General features: G+C 39.8%; 1 protein-coding gene across 1 annotated transcript in view; it reads left to right on the top strand.

The window, feature by feature from the left end:
* The window catches only part of plcl1 (phospholipase C like 1), a 112,989-nt gene that overhangs the window by 73,491 nt on the left and 18,053 nt on the right, over window positions 1-21,445 (top strand). Inside the window, exons 2-3 of the mRNA XM_056465500.1 lie at window positions 11,831-12,454; window positions 13,516-15,210. Coding sequence (XP_056321475.1) covers window positions 11,831-12,454; window positions 13,516-15,210 — 2,319 coding nt within the window. The remainder of the gene's footprint in view (window positions 1-11,830; window positions 12,455-13,515; window positions 15,211-21,445) is intronic.

Genomic DNA, 21,445 nt, shown 5'->3' on the forward strand with positions numbered 1-21,445 from the left:
CTTGTTGAAATATTTTTGAATTTACTAATAGACATTGTTTGTGATCAAAAGTGGTTAGTGTTGTCAAAGTACTGACTTTATTGAAATTTTAAAAACTTCCATTTCCTGCTATTATTTGAGCACTATTGAGCAGGTTTTTAAATGCCTCTGATTGACCATTATGTTGGGATGTTTAACAGTTATGACTGTGATTGGCTCACATGATCATTGCCTTATCAAACTTATTTTAGCTTATTTAGATACACAGACTCTGGGCTGTTTAAAAGCCACATTTATCAGCATTTATCAACATTTATATGTATGTATATATATATATATGTATGTATGTATATATATGTATGTATGTATGTATGTATATATATATATATATATGTATGTATATATATATATATATATATATATATATATATATATATATATATATATATATATATATATATATGTATATATATATATATATGTATATATATATATATGTATATATATATATATATATATATAATGTATATATATATATATATATATATATATATGTATATATATATATATATATATATATATATATATATGTATATATATATATATATATATATATATATATATATATATATATATATATATATATATATATATATATATGTATGTATATATATATATATATGTATATGTATATATATATATATATGTATATGTATATATATATATGTATATGTATGTATATATATATATATATGTATGTATATATATATATATATATATATATATATATATATATATATATATATATATATATATATATATATATATATATATATATATATATATATATATATATATATATATATATATACATATATATGCACTCAAATACCCCAGAGGGTGGTTTATTTACAAGTTTTAAGAGTGCAGTGTGAGGTGTGAAAAGTGCTGCTTCAGGCCAGGAAGGTGTGAGTGTTAGATTAGATTAGATTCAACTTTATTGTCATTACACATGTACAAGTACAAGGCAACGGAATGCAGTTTAGGTCTAACCAGCAGTGCAATAGCAGCAAGTGCAGGATACAGGTATAAGTTATAAAGTGCAGTTATAGAAAAACTATGGTAATATTTACAGATGGATGTACTATCAACATTATATACAGGTTGTATTAGCTATGAACAGATTTACAATAAATGAATATATGTACAGGATGCTATTAATAGCAGAAGTGTGCAGATAGATAAACATAATTACAAATGTCCATGTGCAGTGGGTATGTCCAGTTCAGATAAGTGAATCAGTGCAATGAATATGTGCAAACTTTAAATGTGTAAATGTTAAATAGTGCAGTGATTGTGAGGAGTATAAGTTAGAGGAGTGTGGGGGGTGTATTGGAGGGGCAAAAGAGTCAGTGAGGGGCAGAGTTCAAAAGGAAGACAGCTCTGGGGAAAAAGCTGTTCCTCAGTCTGCTGGTTTTTGTCCGGGGGAGCCTGAAGCGCCTGCTGGAAGGCAGGAGAGAAAACAGTCTGTGAGCAGGGTGAGAGGTGTCCTTAAGAATACTGCGTGCTCGGCGCAGACAGTGTTTCTTCTGGATGTCCTCTATGGCTGGCAGTGTAGTCCCTGTGATGCGTTGGGCAGTTTTCACCACCCGCTGCAGTGCCTTACGCTCAGCAACAGAGCAGCTTCCATACCAGACTGTGACGCAGTTGGTCAGGATGCTTTCTATTGTGCATCGGTAGAAGTTCACCAAGACGGCTGAAGAAAGCTGGTTCTTCTTAAGTTGCCTCAAGAAGAATAGGCGCTGGTGAGCCTTCTTGACCAGGCTGGAGGTGTTGGTGGTCCAGGAAAGGTCCTTAGAGACGTGGGTACCCAGGAACTTGAAGGATGAGACAGGCTCAACGGCCATCCCATTAATGTGGGTGGGATCATGTGAGCCTGTTCGTCCCTTCCTGAAGTCCACAATGAGCTCCTTGGTCTTGCTGGTGTTAAGGAGCAGATTATTGTCAGTGCACCAAGTGGCTAGATGCTGTATCTCCTCCCTGTAGGCAGTCTCATCATTATTGCTGATTAGACCAATCACTGTGGTGTCATCTGCAAATTTGATGATGGTGTTGGATCTGTTCACAGGCCTACAGTCGATGGTAAAAAGGGAGTAGAGGAAGGGGCTCAGCACGCAGCCCTGTGGTACACCAGTGTTGAGTGTGACGGTGGTGGAGCAGATGTGGCCTGATCTAACATTCTGAGGTCTGTTAGTCAGAAAGTCCATAACCCAGTTGCAGAGAGACGCGTTGATATCCAGGTCTCTGAGTTTGATCAGTAACTTAGAGGGTATGACAGTGTTGAATGCTGAGCTGAAGTCAACAAACAGCATTCGTGCATAAGTGTTTTTATTGTCCAGGTGTGTGAGGACAGAGTGCAGTGCTATGGAGACGGCATCTTCTGTGCTCCTGTTGCCACAGTAGGCAAACTGATGTGGGTCCAGTGTGGATGGCAGAGAGTCTCTCAGATGTGCCAGGACCAACCGCTCAAAGCACTTCATGATGATGGGTGTGAGTGCTACAGGGCGGTAGTCATTCAGGCATGTTGGGCTGGAGTGTTTGGGCACTGGCACAATAGAGGTGGTTTTAAAGCATGTTGGCACAGTTGCTAGGTTAAGCGACAGGTTGAAAATGTCTGTGAATACCCCAGCGAGCTGTTCTGCACATGCTTTGAGGACGCGCCCAGGAATACCGTCTGGTCCAGCAGCCTTACGCACATTGATCCGACTCAGTGCGGTGTAGACTTCTGAGGAGGTGAGTGTGATAGGTGAGTGGTCGGTTGAGGTAGTGTTCCTGGTGTAGGGTTCTGTATTGTCTCTTTCAAAGCGGGCATAAAAGTCATTTAGCTCGTTCAGGAAGGAGACATTTGTGGCTGTGGGGGTGGACTGGCTGGGTTTATAGTTGCTGATGGCCTGGATGCCCTGCCACATGCGCCGAGGATCAGAGTTGGAAAAGTGTTCCTCTAGCTTTAGCTTGTAGCAGTGCTTGGCCTTTTTGATGCCCCTCTTCAGATTAGCCCTGGAAGTGCTGTAGGCTGTGCATCCCCTGATCTGAAGGCAGTGTTGTGTGCCTTCAGCAGGAGGCGCACCTCCTTGTTCATCCATGGCTTTTGATTTGGGTATGTGGTGATCTGTTTCTGGGTTGTAACACTGTCTATGGTGGTGTTGATATATTCCAGAACAGAGGAAGTGTAACTGTCAATGTCTGTGAGAGAGCCACATGTGGCCTGGGAAGCAAACATACTCCAGTCTGTGTGTTCAAACCTGTCCTGGAGTGTGGAGTCCACCCCCTCTGGCCACACTTTGATGGTCCTTACTGATGGCTTCACACGGTTGACGATGGGTGAGTACTTGGGGGTGAGAAACAGACAAAGGTGGTCTGATTGACCCAAGTGGGGGAGGGGGGTCACAGCATATGCTTCAGCCATGTTTGTGTAAACTTGGTCTAAAGTTTTGTTTCCCCTTGTGTGGCAGAAAATGTTTTGATGGAATTTGGGGAGCACTGTCTTTAAGTTTGAGTGATTAAAATCCCCCGCAACAATAAAAGCAGCCTCCGGGTGAGCAGTCTGTTGTTTGCTGATGGCTGCATGAAGTTCGTTCATAGCGAGCTTGGCATCAGCGTTGGGAGGGATATAAGCGGCAGTTATTATGGTGGAGGTGAACTCCCGTGGCAGATAAAACGGTCTACATTTAACCATTAGAAATTCCAGGTTAACAGAGCAATGTCTCCCAACGACGACAGAGTTTGTGCACCAAGCTTTGTTAATATAAATGCATAATCCTCCGCCTCTGGTCTTACCGGAGTCATCCGCCGTTCTGTCTGCTCGGAATGTTTGATGCTCCGTTAGCGATATAGTGTTGTCTGGTATCCCGCTGTTTAGCCATGTTTCTGTGAAAATCATGACATTACAGTTCCATAATCTTTTGCTGTGGTTGATGCGCAGTCGAATCTCATCCATTTTGTTCACCAGTGACCGTACATTGGCGAGAAAGATGCTGGGTAAAGAGAGCCGGTGTGGTGTTAGCTTTAGCTTGGCTCTTAGCCCGCCGCGCTTCCCCCGTCTTTGTTTACGTTCTCTGCGCCGCCTCCGAGCACCTCCGCCCGGCCGGGCAGGGCTCTTCGGCCCGGGTGTTCTGGCGATCTCAGGGATGAGTCGAAGATTGTTAATAAAACTGTCCGGAATGCACAATCCAATATCCAAGATGTCCTGTCGGGTGTACGATGTAAAGGCACTGCTGTTCTGCACGAACAGACCCGAAATGAGCAGGAATAATACTGCAAAATTGCTGAAACTGGAGAGACGATGAGCCTCGCGAACCGAACGCGCCGCCATCTCGTCTCGTTCCACCCCAAACCTACTAAATGAATTTGTTTCTCTTTTTCCATGGCATGCCATAACTCCTTAATGGCCCGTTTCCACTAAGTGGTACGGTATGGTATGGTTCGGTACACTTTTATGGCCGTTTCCACTGTCAAAAGGTACCAAAAAACGAATCATAGCGTATCACTTTTTGGGTACCCTTTCCAAAGGGTACCTAACACAACAAAAGAGTACCAAAAGGTGGAGCAAGATGTGCAGCTGAACACTTTTGGTTTACAGAGAAACGTCACTAGGGCCTGCACAAGCAGGAGAATGAAATTAAAGGAAGCACCATTTGTAATTACACAGCCGAGACATTACACCATAATAATATATGCATATAATATCGAGCCATGGTCGACCTGAGATTAAACAAACCTTGTCGTCGTCTTGATGAACAGCCACAAAGCCAAGAAGAAGAGCAGAAACTACCCTGTGCCCCGTTGTTGTTTACAAGGTCGTCTAAAGCGTGAGGGGTTTCACTTTCTCAAGAGAGAGGGAGCGTGCGTGCATGTGCTTCTGTCATCTGATTCTTTCAGAAATGGACAAACAAACAAAGGAACAAATGATTCTTTCAGCAACCTAAAACATGAACAAACTGGCATGTTTAACTATTATCATCACCTTCTGGACTATTATGAACTTGGAATGGTGGAATTACTCTGTAACAGAGGTTAGATGTGCTGCTGAAGATTAAAGATACAGATGAGAGGTTTGCTCTGACTGTGGGCAATAAGTTGTGAGTTGTTTTTTAAGCCAAATAAGGACTAAATGTATGCTGTGTGTAGTTTTTCTGTAATTGGTAACATATCGGAGACTGTAAGGGTCTGTATGTGTTCATATATGTTTAATTTATTTTATATAATTGCAGATGTTACAGAAGGCTATTTCATTGATCTGCAGCTATAATCAAATCTTATTCATAGAAAGGTTAGTGATGAACATTTATACACAAGTATTTATGTGTATAAAGGATCTGTACCATTGGTACCCTTTTGGCAGTGGAAACGCAAGCCTGATGAAGGTGACCCATACTGACCCGTACTGCACCGGACCCCTCAGTGGAAATAGGCCATAATACAAATACGTAACAAATGTAAAAGGGACCCTTGCTTAACAGATTAAAATGTCCCATTTCTACTGTGTTTTATTTTTCATCCAGGACTTCTTAGTTACATGGATTATGCAATGATCCTTCAGCGTAGGAAGTAATAGAACTATTCCTTAATTCCAGAACCAACAGGTATAACAGAAGGTTCAGTGAGTGTAATCATATTAAAGTCCTGTTTAAGTTTTACGACGTGCATTTAATTATAAAGTAATTTGCGAGTGATGAGTTGGAGCATTGGAGTCTCCATAGCTGCCAGTTTTTATTAAGCTGTAGTTATTCACATTGCACTGGGAAATTTGCTACACTTTATTCAATTATTTCACAGTATTAAAAAGAGAGGTGAAGGGAGATGACTAAATGAATTGAATATAGTCTGATCATACTCTGCACACCATCACTAGTATTTGGCTGTTTTTTTACTCCTGAGAAGAACAGGTGCTCAATAATCCCTTTTTTGCTGTACTCATATTTGCTTTAACAACACATTTCATCCTTCAAGCTGTTTATAGACAAGCTCAATGTCAGGAGATCAGCTCTGCCTCACATGTCTGCTTGGCATAATTCTATTTTGACCCACACATCAGCATTTTCAATTAGGTGGACGGTAGGATTGCTGGCCGGCTAAACTCATTGTCTGTTAATCCATGAGCGTTCCTCTCTAACCCTGCTAAATCACTGGCCCTCCATCCGGCACGGATTTACTCCTCGGGTCTCATGGGGTGGGAGCGGGCAGCACCACTAATCTACTGCTTTCCCAGAGCTCAGATCATTAGCTGGATTGGAGTTCTGCTCAATGGCTTGCCTGGAGCTGGAGTGGATTACGACAGTACCAGGTGTTGTCCCATCTGATGAAGTCAGTGGTACGGGTGGTATTTGGGGTTGGGGTTAGTGGACGTTATTGTGAGGGGGTTAATGAGCTGATGGATGGGATAGATTTGTGCTCTTAAAGGGATAGTTAAGCTACAAAACTAATATTCTGTCGTCATTTACTCGCCTTCCTGTTTCCTTCAAACTTGAAGATATCAAACCCAAATCACCCCAGTTACTTATCATTGTGTGACTTTTTTCTTTTATTTCTGAGGAATAAAGAGTCATACATGTTTGTAATGGCCTGAGTGTGAGTAAAGGATCACTAAATTGTCTTTTTTGTGGAAAATTATGAATGAACGTATCCAACAAAAACTATAAATAAGCACATTTAGCTTAGCGAATAAGTGTGTATTGGATTTGTTTTGCTATTAAATGATAATCAGGCAATCATTTGTCAGTGTAATAATATTGTCTAATAGACACTTTGGTAATACTTTATTTTGATGGTTCATTTGAATATTAGTAGACTGTCTGCTTAATATCTGTTGATTCTGCTCCTTCCACAGACATTTAACTGACTATAAGAAACTTTGCAAGTACATATCAACTTACACTAACCCTAACCCCAACCAAACAGTCTACTTATAATCTAATGAGAATTAATTGGGATGTAGATGCAATGTAACTTGAATTCAACAAACGGACCATCAAAATAAAGTGTGACCAAAACTTTTCCCCTTCAGAATTTCCTCCACTGCCTGTCAAGTTACTAGATCTTTGGTGCATTGTGTTGCTCCAACTCAAAGCTAAAGTCTCCTCTCTCATAACTATTTGCATATTGCTTTATCCTGTATGGGATATGCTAAATTATATTTTAAAATTTACTGGCTGCTGTTTTGCTTAAACATGAATTTGACTGAATGTTGGGATTGTTAAAAACAGTGAAATGCAGCAGCAACCAAACACTTCCTTCTGAATAAATTCTGTGGAGATGTACACACGATACACAAAATTTACATAGAGGTTTTACTGTGCAAGTCTAATGGCTACTGTTAGCATTCTAATTAAAGCATTTATATCACTCTCTGGCAAGTCTGGGGACAGAGCTTTTCCCATACTATTCTTTGATGGATAGAATATTCAGTGTGTTTTTTTTAAACAAAAATCATTAAAAAGTAATTTACTTTTGATCAACTTAAAGGATCCAGATATGGCAGTTATGGCACACAGCTGATAGGACGCACGAGGAGAACTCGCTACCAAATTTCTGGATAAATCCTTGTAATAGACCCAAACCTGGATGTAACCGTTCGAGGTAATAATAAAACATACATGGGAAAAATGCCACCTAAAGCAACCAAGCCGGGACAACTAACAAAGTCATTAAGTGCAATTAACTCTTTGGGGACAGACTTTTCAAATCAATGTACTGAAATGCTAGATGCCATAAAAACCATACAACCTGATTTGGTGGCTCATTCGATGAGAATGGGGACATTTTGCAAACCAAGGAAGGCGTCACAGCTCTTCAGCAAGTTAAAGAACTGAAGAAGTAACTTCATCTTTGCGCAAACAAAGTACAGTATCTGGATGATTGCGGAAGGAGCTCCAACTCGTGGCTGGTGGGCCTACCTGCAAAGACAGAAGGCTCAGACACATGCTTTTCCTGAAAACTGGCTTCCAAAACCTTTGACCGACACTTTCGACTGTGCGCTGGTTATTGAACAAGCTCACCGGATTGGACAAATTAACCCTAATCGCCCAACAATTCCGAGACTGATTGTAATGAAGTTCCTGAATTACAAAGACAAAGAAAAATCTTTGAGAGCAGCTAGAAGGCTATGAGAAGAGCTACGGTATAAAGGACAACACGTCAGCCTGTTCCAGACCTGTCAACCGGAGACACAATAGCAACAGTTTGATGGTGTGAATTTAAAGCGTCCACATTAAAGTCTTTTTAAAATATATATTTAAAAAAATGTTTGTGATCCTAAGCTTTGAGCAGTAGTGCATCTTAAAACTAAAAAATCTGAACCTCACTGGTCAAACTAACTACAATGCATATTCTTGCAATTGTCAGTTTTTTTAAATGAAATCTTTCCCAACCATCGATTTTGTGAATTTGCTTGCTTGCCTTCCTCTCAGTCTGGAGTGTTTGGATTGGCATTAAGCAGATGACAGTAGTAAACAGTGCTGTGTGAAAGAGTTTAGCCTCAGGCGGCACTGGAAAAAGTTCATTGAGGGCTCAGTAGTAGGGCTGATGTCATTCTGGGTTTTAGCTGCCAAATCACTGATGAGCTTAAAAATGTCCCTTAAAGGCCAGGGACTCGACTGTTATTAAAACCAGTCAGTTCTGGTAAGAATAGACCAAGGGTTATTCCCTCAGTCTGAACCCATACTGACGCCATTTTACTCCCTATTATATTTTCCTTTGTCACTCTTCATTTTCTCTTCTGTCCTCTTTCTATGTCCACCCAGTCTCAAATTATTAGGTCTTTCTTTCTAGTGCTTCCCTTCCATTCTCCTCCTATTTTTCTTGATTAAGTGGAGATAGGAGCACATCTAAATTTAACCACACTTCATCTCCCAGATCCCCATTGCTGTGTCTTTTACTCTCGTATCCCTATTAGACTGCTGCTGGGAAATTGCTTATAATATTGGTGTAATTTTCTATAATAAAGGAAAGATGTGTGCATTTTAAGTGTATTTGTGCATTTGTTTCATTGCACTCCTCCCTCCATCTCATTAACTCCCACTCTTGCCATGCATTTTTCTAACACTGAATTCCATTCCATTCCATCCTGTAATCTTGATTCTTTGGTGGAAAACATCAAAATGCTTCTAAAAAACAACGCAAAATGAAGTGGACTTAGGGGGATTAAGTCTGATAGATGCCCCTTTAGACTAGAATGATACATTAAAAGCTTTGCAGAATTGTTGTCATGGTTTCCTGGAGAACTCTGATGGGCAAGTGGCATGGTTGGTTGGACAGATGAGCGACCTGCTTTTTTTGCCTCTTTTTCCTGTTGCCCTTGGGAATCTAACCACTAAAACTGCTTTTTAGATTTGCGTGGTCATGCCTGCTAGCCTGTGCACTGTGCTGCCTAGCTCACCCTGATTGCTTGGGCTCTGCTATCACCCAGCCTGCTGAAACACCTGCTGACCTGGATTCGCAGCGGCAGGCTGTCGGCTCGTCAGGCAGGTTCTGATCCAGAAGCATGGCAGCTTCGAGGAACAGAGTCAGCCGGCTGCATAAAAACTGACAAACGAAGACAAATGAAGATGTCAGAGTGCTTAGCGGCCACACACTGACCTAACCTCATCCACTGCTCCTATGGTCTGAATGTCAAATGGGTTTTGCTCAGCTGAAGAACTCTAGAACTGTGGTGTTTTGTTGAAAACTCGGGTTGTGCTTGTTTCCTCTTTGAGGTAGAAAGGATGTCAATGTAAAACAGCCCTGTAGAAAACATAACAAAACAATAGTAAGTGACTAATCTCTAAGGAAATACAATTTTTCCTTAAAGCAATGGTTCTCAAACTTAATTTCTGGTACTGCATAGTTTAGCTCCAACCACCTCCAACTCACACCTGCTTAGCAGTCTCTAGTAGTCTCGAAATCTCAAATTTTTGGGGGAAATATTACACCTTGCCTGGAGTTAAACAGTTGAGTTCAACAATTTTTGAATTACCAGGTCTAGCGGGAGTCCTTTAGCTTAGCATAGATCATTGAATCGGATTAGACCATTAGCATCTCACTGAAAAATGACCAGAGTTTTGATAATTTATTGTTTTGTTTTATTATATTATACATCATCTGAATATAGTCCCCAGCTAGGTTACTAACTAGGTAACAGCATTGCATAATATCATGGTGCCTGCTGCAGCCATGGTATGGCAGCAAAGTTCCTTTATTATTACGCCAGAATGATAGTATAGGGCCTAATCTAGTTTGACCTACCTGTAGTAAATAGCAATGCTTCATTTTAGTACACAATGTACCTACAGTAATGACATGAAGAATCAAGCTTTAAATAGGGAAATTATAGAAACTCTTTTGGCTAATGGTGTAATCAATCAAATCAAAATTTTATAAATTTCTGAATAGATTGTAAAAAAAGGTAAAACTCAACGGTTTACCTCCAGGGTACTAGTAAAATAAGCATATTTCCCAAAAAGTAGTGTTTTTTTTTTTTTTTTTTTTTTTAAAGTGAATTTATTCTTTAGACTTTTTCTGCATGTTTTATTGACTGCCAGGTGAAAATTACATTTCTGATTGATTTGCCAAATAATCATTATGACACACTCACAAATAATCTGAAGACACTCCAATGGGACCATTCATGTCTTGATTGTATCAACATCTTCGATATTTATAATGTCTGTAGTTTATTAGCTTCTGCATGCATACTCTGTGTGACTCTGCTATGAGAGCCAGTCTGATTAGTGCCAAATGGCTTGGGGTGGAAATCCCAGATTACACATTCTAACTACTGCAATGACATAATGTGCTTCCATTAGCAGGCTTTGTTGTGGATTCAGTTTTAGGTATTAGGACATATATAGGTCACTGCTGCAAGCACACAATTTTAAACCAACAACACTCCCAGCCCCAGCAAATATAAACCCATTTCTTTTTATGGGTCAAGCAAGGTGAAATTTTTGTCATTATTTAGCTTATAGCACGAATTTTTTTTTTATTGTCATTTCATTTTCATTTCATGTTACCAGGTCAATTTGTTCAGGTGCTTTTTTCATTAAAAAAAGAGATTTTTGGTGTAAATGGCTTGGATTCTTGAAAGGATGGTTCATCCAAAAAGGAAAATTTGCTCACTATTTACTCTCCATCAAGTGGTTCCAAACTGTTATGATTTTCTTTATTCTTTTGAACACTCAATAAGATATTTTGAAGAAAGCCACAAATCTGTAGCCATTGACTCCTATTGTAGGAAAAAAAGCCTCCCGCTCTCTTAAAAAAACTTCTTTAGTGAAAGAAAGAAAGTGAACAGTGAACAGTTCTGAAACTAGTAAAAGGTAAATGAAGACAGAATTTTCAGTTTTGGATGACTATAGTATAGTCGATTAAAGAGATAATTGTATAAAATTATAAGCAGAGAATTAAATATAGCAGGGAAAATCTGTTATATTTTAACAGCTCTGACAATACAGTAGCACAGTCTAATGCTGATGGTCGGTGATGTAATGTAGGATGTGGTTGGTTTATTCTGAATAGGCATGAGGAGGAGCACAACAGTTCATTTCACTTAGACGACATTACCTTAGAAGAATTGTTAATGTCCAAACTGTACCTATAAACTGTTCTGCCGCTAAAATTCATTTCAGGCTGAAACATGCCTTACTGTATGTTTAGACCAGCTTTAACACAAAGAGCTCTCTGTGGTGAATGAGTTCATTTCCATGTTGCGTAATTGCTCAGAATCTTTTCTTGTACTTTCTCTATGTACAATAACGTAAAGATTTCTTCATTTGCATTTGATGTAGCTGAATACCTCTTTTCTTTTTTTCCCCCCAAGGACCCGTCAGTGGCCAAGGTCAGTGGAGGGAGGAAGAAAACGGTCTCTTTCAGCAGTATGCCATCAGAAAAGAAGGTTAGCAGTGCTGCAGATTGCCTGGCCTTCATGCAAGGTGGCTGCGAGCTAAAGAAGGTGCGACCCAACTCGCGCATCTACTCGCGATTCTACACTCTGGACACAGAACTGGCCTGCCTACGTTGGGAACCCTCCAAGAAAGATGGAGACAGAGCACGACTTGATATATCCGCCATTCGTGAGGTCCGCACTGGGAAAAGCACAGAGACCTTCATCCATAATGGCCCATTAGATCACCTGGCTGAAGAAGCAGCCTTCTCTATCATTCATGGTGATGAGTATCAGTCCCTGGACCTTGTTGCTCTTTCTGCCGATGTGGCCAACATCTGGGTGACAGGAATGCGGTACCTGTTGTCTCACCCTGGTGCCATCGGTGCAGGTAGTGGAGGGGATGGTGGGGTAGGTGACGGCAGCATTGGGAGCAAGATGAGGAGGAACTGGTTGGCAGCTGAGTTTGCTCTGGTTGATGAGGATGGACACGGAATTGTGTCTGAAGATACAGCAGTGGCCACAATCTGTAAACTCTGCCCTGGCATTAAAGAAGCAAAGGTAACACGTTCTCTTATAATTAATTACATAAACCACAACAACTTGCATTTCATGTGTAAATGTGTTCTGAAAGACCCAAACAATACTGAATACAAACTTGGAAGCAACTTGAAATGCATATACTGCAGCAGTTTATGTAGAATCCATAAAATAAAATTTATTTTTACTGTGTAAGGGCCGTGAGAAGTATAAGCACTACAAAACAGCAGACAATACTGTACACTACAAAACAAGACAGCCATAAATGTGAGCAGAGGCTATATGATAATTTAAATGGCTGTTCCAGGGCTGTCTCTTTTATTATTGCTTAGCTCGACTGGTTAGCCAGCTATGCTGAGGTGCACAGCAATAGTTGGCTTGTGAATTTGGCAGCTGTGACAGTAGTTCCATGTGTGTATGTTTGTGTGTGTGAACTGGACAGCTGGGGACAGAAGGAGGACAGAAAGAAGCCACAGGGCCAAGTCTTCAAGTCTTTGTGACAGCGGGTGTGAGGCATCTGCTTCATGTGTGTATAGAGACAAGTAAAGGCAAAAAGGGCAATGAAGAGCTGGCCGTATAGGGATGACTCATTATGCTTCTGGCCATATCCTAATTTGAAATAAATGCAGGACCTCGTGCAGGTCTTTTGAAGAGCTCTGTGAATTTGAGCCATTTTGTCTCTCAAGATTCAAATCACTACATGCTTCGAGCTGAATATTTGATTTGCCTCTGGTATGTGTAATATGTTTGGACTGTGATTGCTCATTAAGTTTCAAAGTTCTTTTCATGGGAGAAATTCACCCCAGCATTTCATATTCATGAAACTAAAGCTGCAAAAATTGCAACAGGCTTACAGCATTAACAGAAGATAATTACAATAGAGTGCAGAAGAACACTCAAGGCCTTGTGCTCTTTCATCTTTTTTTTAAAGATGATTGTAAATCTAGTAATAGAACAATAGTCATAGTGTTTTTATTAATTCTTTGCACATAACAATTTAAAACAACAAGGGTTGGATCACTCTCTAAAGGTCTAATTAATAAAAGTGTTGCCAACACTAATATCTTTTTCCTTTTACTCAGGTGCGTTTGCGCTTCAAGGAAATTCAGAGGAGCAAAGAGAAGCTAACTTCCCACGTTACGCTGGAAGAGTTCCAGGAGGCCTACTGTGAGTTGTGTACACGACCTGATGTCTATTTTTTGCTAGTGCAACTCTCTAAAGACCGAGAGTGCCTTGACGCCCAGGACCTGCGTCTTTTCCTGGAGTCAGAACAAGGTCTGTCATTGGCCACCACTGAAGGCTGCTTGGAGCTTCTTCGCCTATTTGAGCCATCTGCAGCAGGACGTGAGCGAGGTCTTCTGGGCTTGGATGGCTTTGCTCGCTACCTACAGTCAGCTGAGTGCCAGTTATTAGACCCGGAGCACCAGAATGTGTGCCAGGACATGAAGATGCCCCTGTCTCATTATTTCATCAGTGCCTCCTACCGCTCCTACCTGCTGGATGACCAAGTGCATGGCCGGGCTGATCTTGGTGGTCTCACTCGAGCCTTGCAGGCTGGCTGTCGTTGTCTAGAATTGGGTGTCACTGATGGGCCAGAAGGAGAGCCACTGTTGGGTGTAGACCATGGTGCTGAAGTAAAGCATCATCACCACCACCATCACCACCACCACCACCATCATGGTTCTGTTACTCTGCGCAGTGCCCTGGAAGTAGTCAATAAGTATGCTTTTCTCACCTCTCAGTATCCTTTGTTGCTGTATCTGTGTCAGCGTTGTTCACCTTCCCAGCAACGTACTCTTGCGCAACACCTAAAAAAAGTTTTTGGATCCAAGCTCTATACCCCTGAATCTCTGCCTGTTAGTTTGGGAGGTCGTGCGACTACTTTGCCATCTCCAGAACAACTGAAGGGCAAGGTGCTTCTTGTTGGAAAGAAGCTTCCCCCAGAAGAGGAAGGTTCGGAAGGAGAGGTTTCTGAGGAGGATGAGGAGATTGGCGGTGGTGGTCCTCTGGCTGGCCGAAGGATGACTATTCCTGGGGAAGAGGAATTGGGGGTAGTCCTTGTTGTCCCACCGCCCCCACAGCCAAGGCGCCTCCGATTGCGTCATGAATTGTCTGATCTTGTTGCAGTTGCTCGTACTGGAAGTCGCAACTTTTATGCTCATCGGGCGAGTATTCTGCCATCCCAACAACATTCACCCCCATCAACTCCTTCTACACCAGGTACACCTTTGAACATTGATCTCTCCTACTGGACCCTATGCTCTCTCGGGGAAGGGGAGGCAGGAAGGCTGGCTAGTGAGAGTCCAGAGGAGCTGGTGAGCTTTACCAAGCGCAATCTAACCCGTGTGAGGCCCAGCTCAGTAAGACTAGACTCTAGCAACCCAAACCCTCAAGGCTACTGGAAGGGGGGCGTGCAACTGGTGGCACTCAACCAGCAGACGCCAGGTGCCATGCTAGACCTGAACCGTGGCCGTTTTATGCAGAATGGTGGGTGTGGGTATGTGCTTCGTCCAGCAGTCATGCGAGAGGAGGTTTCTTACTTCAGTGCTCAGTCGCAGGGCTGCGTGCCTGGAGTACCACCACAAACACTCAGGGTGAAGGTCATTAGTGCCCATAGTCTACCCAAGCCACAAGGCTCTGGTGCCAAAGGCGAGGTCATTGACCCATATGTGGTGCTGGAACTGCATGGTGTGCCTGCAGACTGCACAGAGCAGAGAACTCGCACTGCTGCCCAAAACCAGGATGATCCACTGTTTGACGAGACCTTTGAGTTCCAGGTAAGAGGTCAAGAGTACCACCACATCATAAATGTTATTCTCCATTATGTGATTTTGAAAGACTAAAGCCAGCTTTTCTACTATCTCTGAATATCACACATGCTTTTTATTTTTATTTTTGCAATTTGCCACCTAGTGGAACTGATCGGTTAAGTAGACATTACACAATGATCAAATTTACAATATACATGTAAATATGAATACATACAGGGTCATGCAGGGTTATTCTGAACTTCTCTGTGCATCAGGCTTGGGGCAGTGTCCATTCTCATGTGTCTTAATCAGAATGCTTCAGTCCATGAAGCAGCCACTGAGCCATGCCTTACACTGATTACCTACTGCATGCAAAATTAACACAGCTGCAACTGAGCTCATACATCCTAGCATACATTCTCACTAGCTTCTGCCAACAGGTTGTAATTACTGTATGCATTTAAAAAGGTGATTCCTAATTAGTGTAAATAATTTTTTACTGCTTTTAGGGGAAGATGCCTCAGAGAGACTTAGAGAGACATTTAGCATAAACAGATTTCAGGGCACAGCAAAATGGCTGTTCTGCTCTTAGTGCTGATTCAAAAGGAAGAAGCCAAAAATAATGGCATTCAGATTTACTCAAGATGTACTCAAGACATAAACATATCTTGACAAAATGCAGCAAGAAAACCTTCAGCTTCTCACTGGTAACCATGCTTGCCTGCATTTCTTAGCTACATTTCTGTGCTAGGCTGAGCTGGCAACTATAACAGAAAGTATTTGCATAAATGAATGTATAGAGTACTGACCTGTGATCCACATCTAGAATGAGGTTAATGGATGCAGTTGTGTACTCACGCTACGACTCAAGTATGACGCAAGTATGTGCAACTTAACACAACCCTTCCAAGATCTGTAATTAGGGAAGATCTCCATCAAAACTTAATGGCCTGCTAACACTAATGTACTTGCCCTGGATTGTGGTTCAAACCTACAGTCTAGATAGCTCATTATGCTGCTGTATAAATAGGTGCCAGTTTCTTCCAGCATAATTCTTTTTTTATAATGTGACCTTTCCTTTTAGCAGGGTCTAATTACACTTGCATGCCAAATTTAGACCGTTTTAATTACAAGACGCGGTAGTTTTTTGGTGCAGGTGAGGGTTTGTTTACCTGTGGAATTCAGTGCGATGTGAATCTATAGACTGCTGGAAAGGGTCTCAAAAGGAGAGATTTTGTCTAGAATAGTTTATTTTAAAACCATTTTCCTTTTTCAAACAATTCCATAAACACATTATTTTCTTTTTTTTTCATTGGTCTAATGGTGATAGTATGCAGATGTTTATTACAATAAGTTCCACCATATCAATTGTGTGCTTCTGTTTGCCTGTTATCTCTTTTTGGTAAGATTAAAAGCATTGTTGAAGCTTTGCACTCACAACAACAAAACCAGTATGTTTCTATTGTAAAAAGATATTATATATTACCATGCTGATGTTGACTACAGAAAAATAAGCTTTTTCAAGGATAAACTTGTATAGAGGACTAACAAAGCCCCATAATCATTGTCTTTCTTGTTGAAGCAAGATGATATCATTAATGCTGTTTTAATTTGAAGATGTCTTTCAAAATGTAAAGTCCATTATATATAGATTTCTTTCAACATTATTATTATCATTTAACTGCATTTTTGTATATTTTTAATAAGACAATGGAGACTTCGATGGGGAAATGTATTACCTGCATATATGTTTGTGTTTGAGATGCTCAGACTTGTTTAATGCTCTGCACAACTGCTCTTGTTGATAGAATAGACTTTTATATTACAAAATAGAAGAAATAATAATAATAATAAAAAAAAATAATAATAATTATTAATAGTAATAATAATAATAGTAATAGTGATAATAATAATAATAATAATAATAATAATAATAATAATAATGATAATAATGATAATAAATCATAAAAAATAACAATAAATATATACTGGTGGTGTTTATTTTAGCACTTGGCATAACAACATGCATTTACTGTATTTCTATACAAACAGCAAACTTTAATATTTTTGTTTAATATATTAAAAGCAATACTAATAAATAATTAAATAATTAATAAAAATGCTGGTGTTTATTGTAGTACTTGGCATAACAAGGTGCATTTTATTTAAATATACATAACAACCTTTACTATTTTTGAAATGTGAATATAAAAAACTGACATAAAAAAAAAAAAAAACTAATCCAGCATGAATCTCCAGATACCATACCTCCATCTTAAGTATAAAGGTACATATGTGCTCTCTGGACAAATTTCTACATGGCTGAAATAATGTGCTGTAAGTAGACTGTGATGAAAACCTGTGGGTGAGACTTGCCCTTAGCGCTTATAAATTTAAATCCCTGCTATTGTGATTTGAACCAAAGACTGTGCCATATGGTTATTTGAAGAGGAGGTTTTGAGAAGGATCCAGTGAAATCACAAATATATCTCTAACACACACACTTATTCTGTCCTGGGGGATTGTGCCTCTTGTTGTTTGCATTTGTTTGTCTCTTGTTGCTTGGAGCTTGAGGACGTCATACAATTATATGTCATGGGAGGGGGATACACCTATCAAAGTCCCACTAACACACACACGCACATGCACACACACACTGGAGAAAGTGTGCTTCCCCTTGTGGGATCTGATAGAATCTCTTGCTGTGTCCTTTTCTAAATGCACAGATCAGCTCTGTGCCCCTAATGATGCCAGTTTCAATGTCAAGTAATGTCAAAAACTATTTGTTAATATCATTTCATAATACACATCATTTTAAAGCAGCTTTACAGAAAGTCTTAACATGCTTTATTGTCTTAGGGTGTTTTCACACCTGCCTTATTTAGTTTGGTTGAATCGCACTAGAGTTCGTTTTCCCTCTCGGTGCGATTCGTCTGGGCAGGTGTGAATGTAGCGGTCGCACTCGAATGTGCACGAAAAGCAGGCCAAAAAAGTGTACCGAGACCTCCTTGAAGAGGTGGTCTCGATAAGCTTTCAAACAAACTAAAACAGACCCAACCGCAGAACGTACTGCACCCTTTTGGACTAAAGCTGCGGTCACACTGGGCTTTGTGTGTATGAAATTCTGTGGTACGGCGCTGTGACAAGATGTTTAGACATTTAAAAAAGTGAGCGATTGCTCCATGTTTTAAATTTCTGCCCAGAGAGGTCCTGTTTTGATCCTCGATTGGTCTCACGCAGTCAAGTGATGCGATTTCTCAGGTCAGAGTTCACCAAGCTTGAACTTTGCACCGCAGCGAACTGCGAAACTTAACGCATGACCCTGCGTTTCTGGTCTGTCGAATTCGCCTGCGTATGAATGGAAGTCTATGAGATGAAAAGCCCAGTGTGACAGCAGCTTAATCCAGTTGCCGTAGTCCGATGCGATGTCCCATCTTATGGGATGTGGAGGAACAATATTTGTTGACAGCGCTTTACCAACAATTTTAAACAGAGAAAGGGAAAAAACAATACCTGATGGATCGTTGGTAATATTTCTGGAAGTTGACCATGTCACAGTTTAGCTAAATTAATTCATGCCTCCTCCTGAAGTGACTGGAGATGCGCCTTCGCCATTTTCAATGCATTAAAACATTGTTTTTCAGCCGCAGCTGTACTTCATTCCGGAAATGTATAGTTTGTCTACTATGACCAGGGATGCAATCAGCCAGCGCAGTCGTCCGGTTTGTCTAATTACGGGAGTTCCATTTACATTTTCCCGCACGTTAATTCTGACCAACCGAAAAGCCGTTAAGGAAATACGTCCAATAACATCTGGCCAATGAATGCCCATTTTGTCACATTTTCCATTTTGGTTCTTTTCAACTGGTTCAGACCAAAGCAGTCAGTGTGGTGTGAAAAGGACCCAAAATCGGCAGAAAAATGCTACAAAGTATCATTTGTTGCCCTTGGTCTGAACTAAATGAACTGAACCACAAATGTGAAAGCTCCCTTATAGTCAGATTTAGAAGATTATAGCTGGTATAAAAAACAAATAAAGCATTTTGTGATGATACTAACAATTGAACAGCTGCAATTTGCTTCATATAATGAATTATATGAAAGTTATTAAAGAATTATATAAATATATACAGTGTTTGAAATTTTTTTTCCTGATCTTGTTCAGAAATTTTGACAATTTTGCTACATCAGTTACAGAACTACAATAAGAATGAAACATTTCAATCTGATCCAGTGCAGATGTCATGTATACAATAGGTTTATCATAATATGTCTTTTCACCCACATACAGTAGTATCTTTATTATTATTTTTTTACAGTTATTAGAGAAATAATGGGATAATAGTTTGTAGTTTGGATGTAAACACTGAGGTCTGTGGTAGAGTAATAAATGACCTGATGTTTATCCAAAATGTAAAGAATTCTTACCATTTACTTGCACTGAAGTGAAGTCTTTCTTCTGCTGAACCCAAAATAAGTTTTTCTGAAGAATGTAGGAGACCAGCAGCCATCAATATCCATAGTAGGAACATAAATACTATAGAAGTCAACGGCTGCTGCTTTCCAGCATTCTTCAAAACATCTTTTGTGTTCAACATAAAGAAAATCAAACAGGTTTGAAACAAGTGGAGGATGAGTAAATAATGACAGAATTTAGATTTTTGATTAACTGTCCCTTTAATTGTCACCTCAATTTTTTAGTTCAACATGATGTTTAATACATGCATATTATATAGAGTTTATCAAGATAAGTTCAGGTTTAGAGATGTTTTTTAATACTGCATAATGTACGCTACCTGGAAAAAGTCTTGTCATTGATGCCAATTGTAAAAGCAGCAAATAATAACTTGACTTCTAGTTGATAATTTGAAAAAGTGGCAGATGGTAGATTTTTCTGACGAATCATCTGTTGAACTGCATCCCAATCATCACAAATACTGCAGAAGATCTATGGGAACCCAATACGGACCCAAGATTCTCACAGAAATCAGTCAAGTTTGGTGAAGGAATAATCAAGATTTGGGGTTACATTCAGTATGGTGGCATGCGAGAGCTCTGCAAAGTGGATGGCAACATCAACAGCCTGAGATATCAAGATATTTATGCTGCCCATTACATTACAGACCACAGGAAAGGACAAATTCTTCAGCTGGATAGCGCTCCTTCTCATACTTCAGCCTCCACATCAAAGTTCCTGAAAGCAAAGAAGGTCAAGGTGCTCCAGGATTGGCCAGCCCAGTCATGCGATATGAACATTATTGAGCATGTCTGGGGTAAGATGAAGGAGGAGGCATTGATGATGAATCCAAAGAATCTTGATGAACTCTGGGAGTCCGGCAAGAACGCTTTCTTTGCTATTCCAGATGACCTAATTAATAAGTAATTTGAGTCACTGCAGGGATGTATGGTTGCAGTCATCCAAGCATCCACACAATCAAAAACAAGCCAGACCTTACTGTCCTATTTATTACTCAAAAATCAAAGCATGATTATATTTTATTTTGGTAAACTAAGCATAATATAGAGGCCTTTGCCCTTTAATATAAGCCATTTCTGATGCCAAATGATCAACTAGAAGTCAAGTTATTATTTGTTGTTCCTAAAACTGGGATAGGCGACAAGACTTTTGTCATGTAGTGTATGGGTACAGAGACAGGTAAGAGGTAAAAATAATAACAAGTTGAACTTCAAACAACTCAAGTAACATAAATGTAACGTAAAAATGTGTCCCTCTAACTTATTTATGTAATTTATGTTACTTTAATATCTTTTAAAGAGTAATAATCAATGTAAGTACAATGATCTTTATATGTCATATTTTCTAATTTAATTACAGCAAGGTACCATAGTCTTAACATGTAGTCTTACAATGGCACATGTCTGAAATCATGGTGATATTTTGGTAAACTTTAGTTCATGGACTTGATTAAATTGGAGCATCCATGTATACAAACATGTTGTTCTGAGATGGTGCAAACCTGTCGTGAAATATTTTCTGTTGTTCAGAGTTCTGTCCAGGCGCCTGTGTGGGTGTTTTCTACCAGCTCAGGCATTTTATCTTTGTTGTCTGTTTTCCTGCCAGATTTTCATTTGTTTAGTATGAATATGCATAGTCAGAGTGACATAACTCTTTTGTTTCTCACTTGTTTTGCTTGTGTATGTTGGTGCATGCTCTTGGCCGTGTACAGTATACACACATGAATCTACATATCATGAATATGCTTAGACACACACATCTCAATGAAAGACGCTGTATATATTT

The sequence above is a fragment of the Danio aesculapii genome, chromosome 9 (assembly GCF_903798145.1).
Source record: "Danio aesculapii chromosome 9, fDanAes4.1, whole genome shotgun sequence".
NCBI classification, from domain to species: domain Eukaryota; kingdom Metazoa; phylum Chordata; class Actinopteri; order Cypriniformes; family Danionidae; genus Danio; species Danio aesculapii.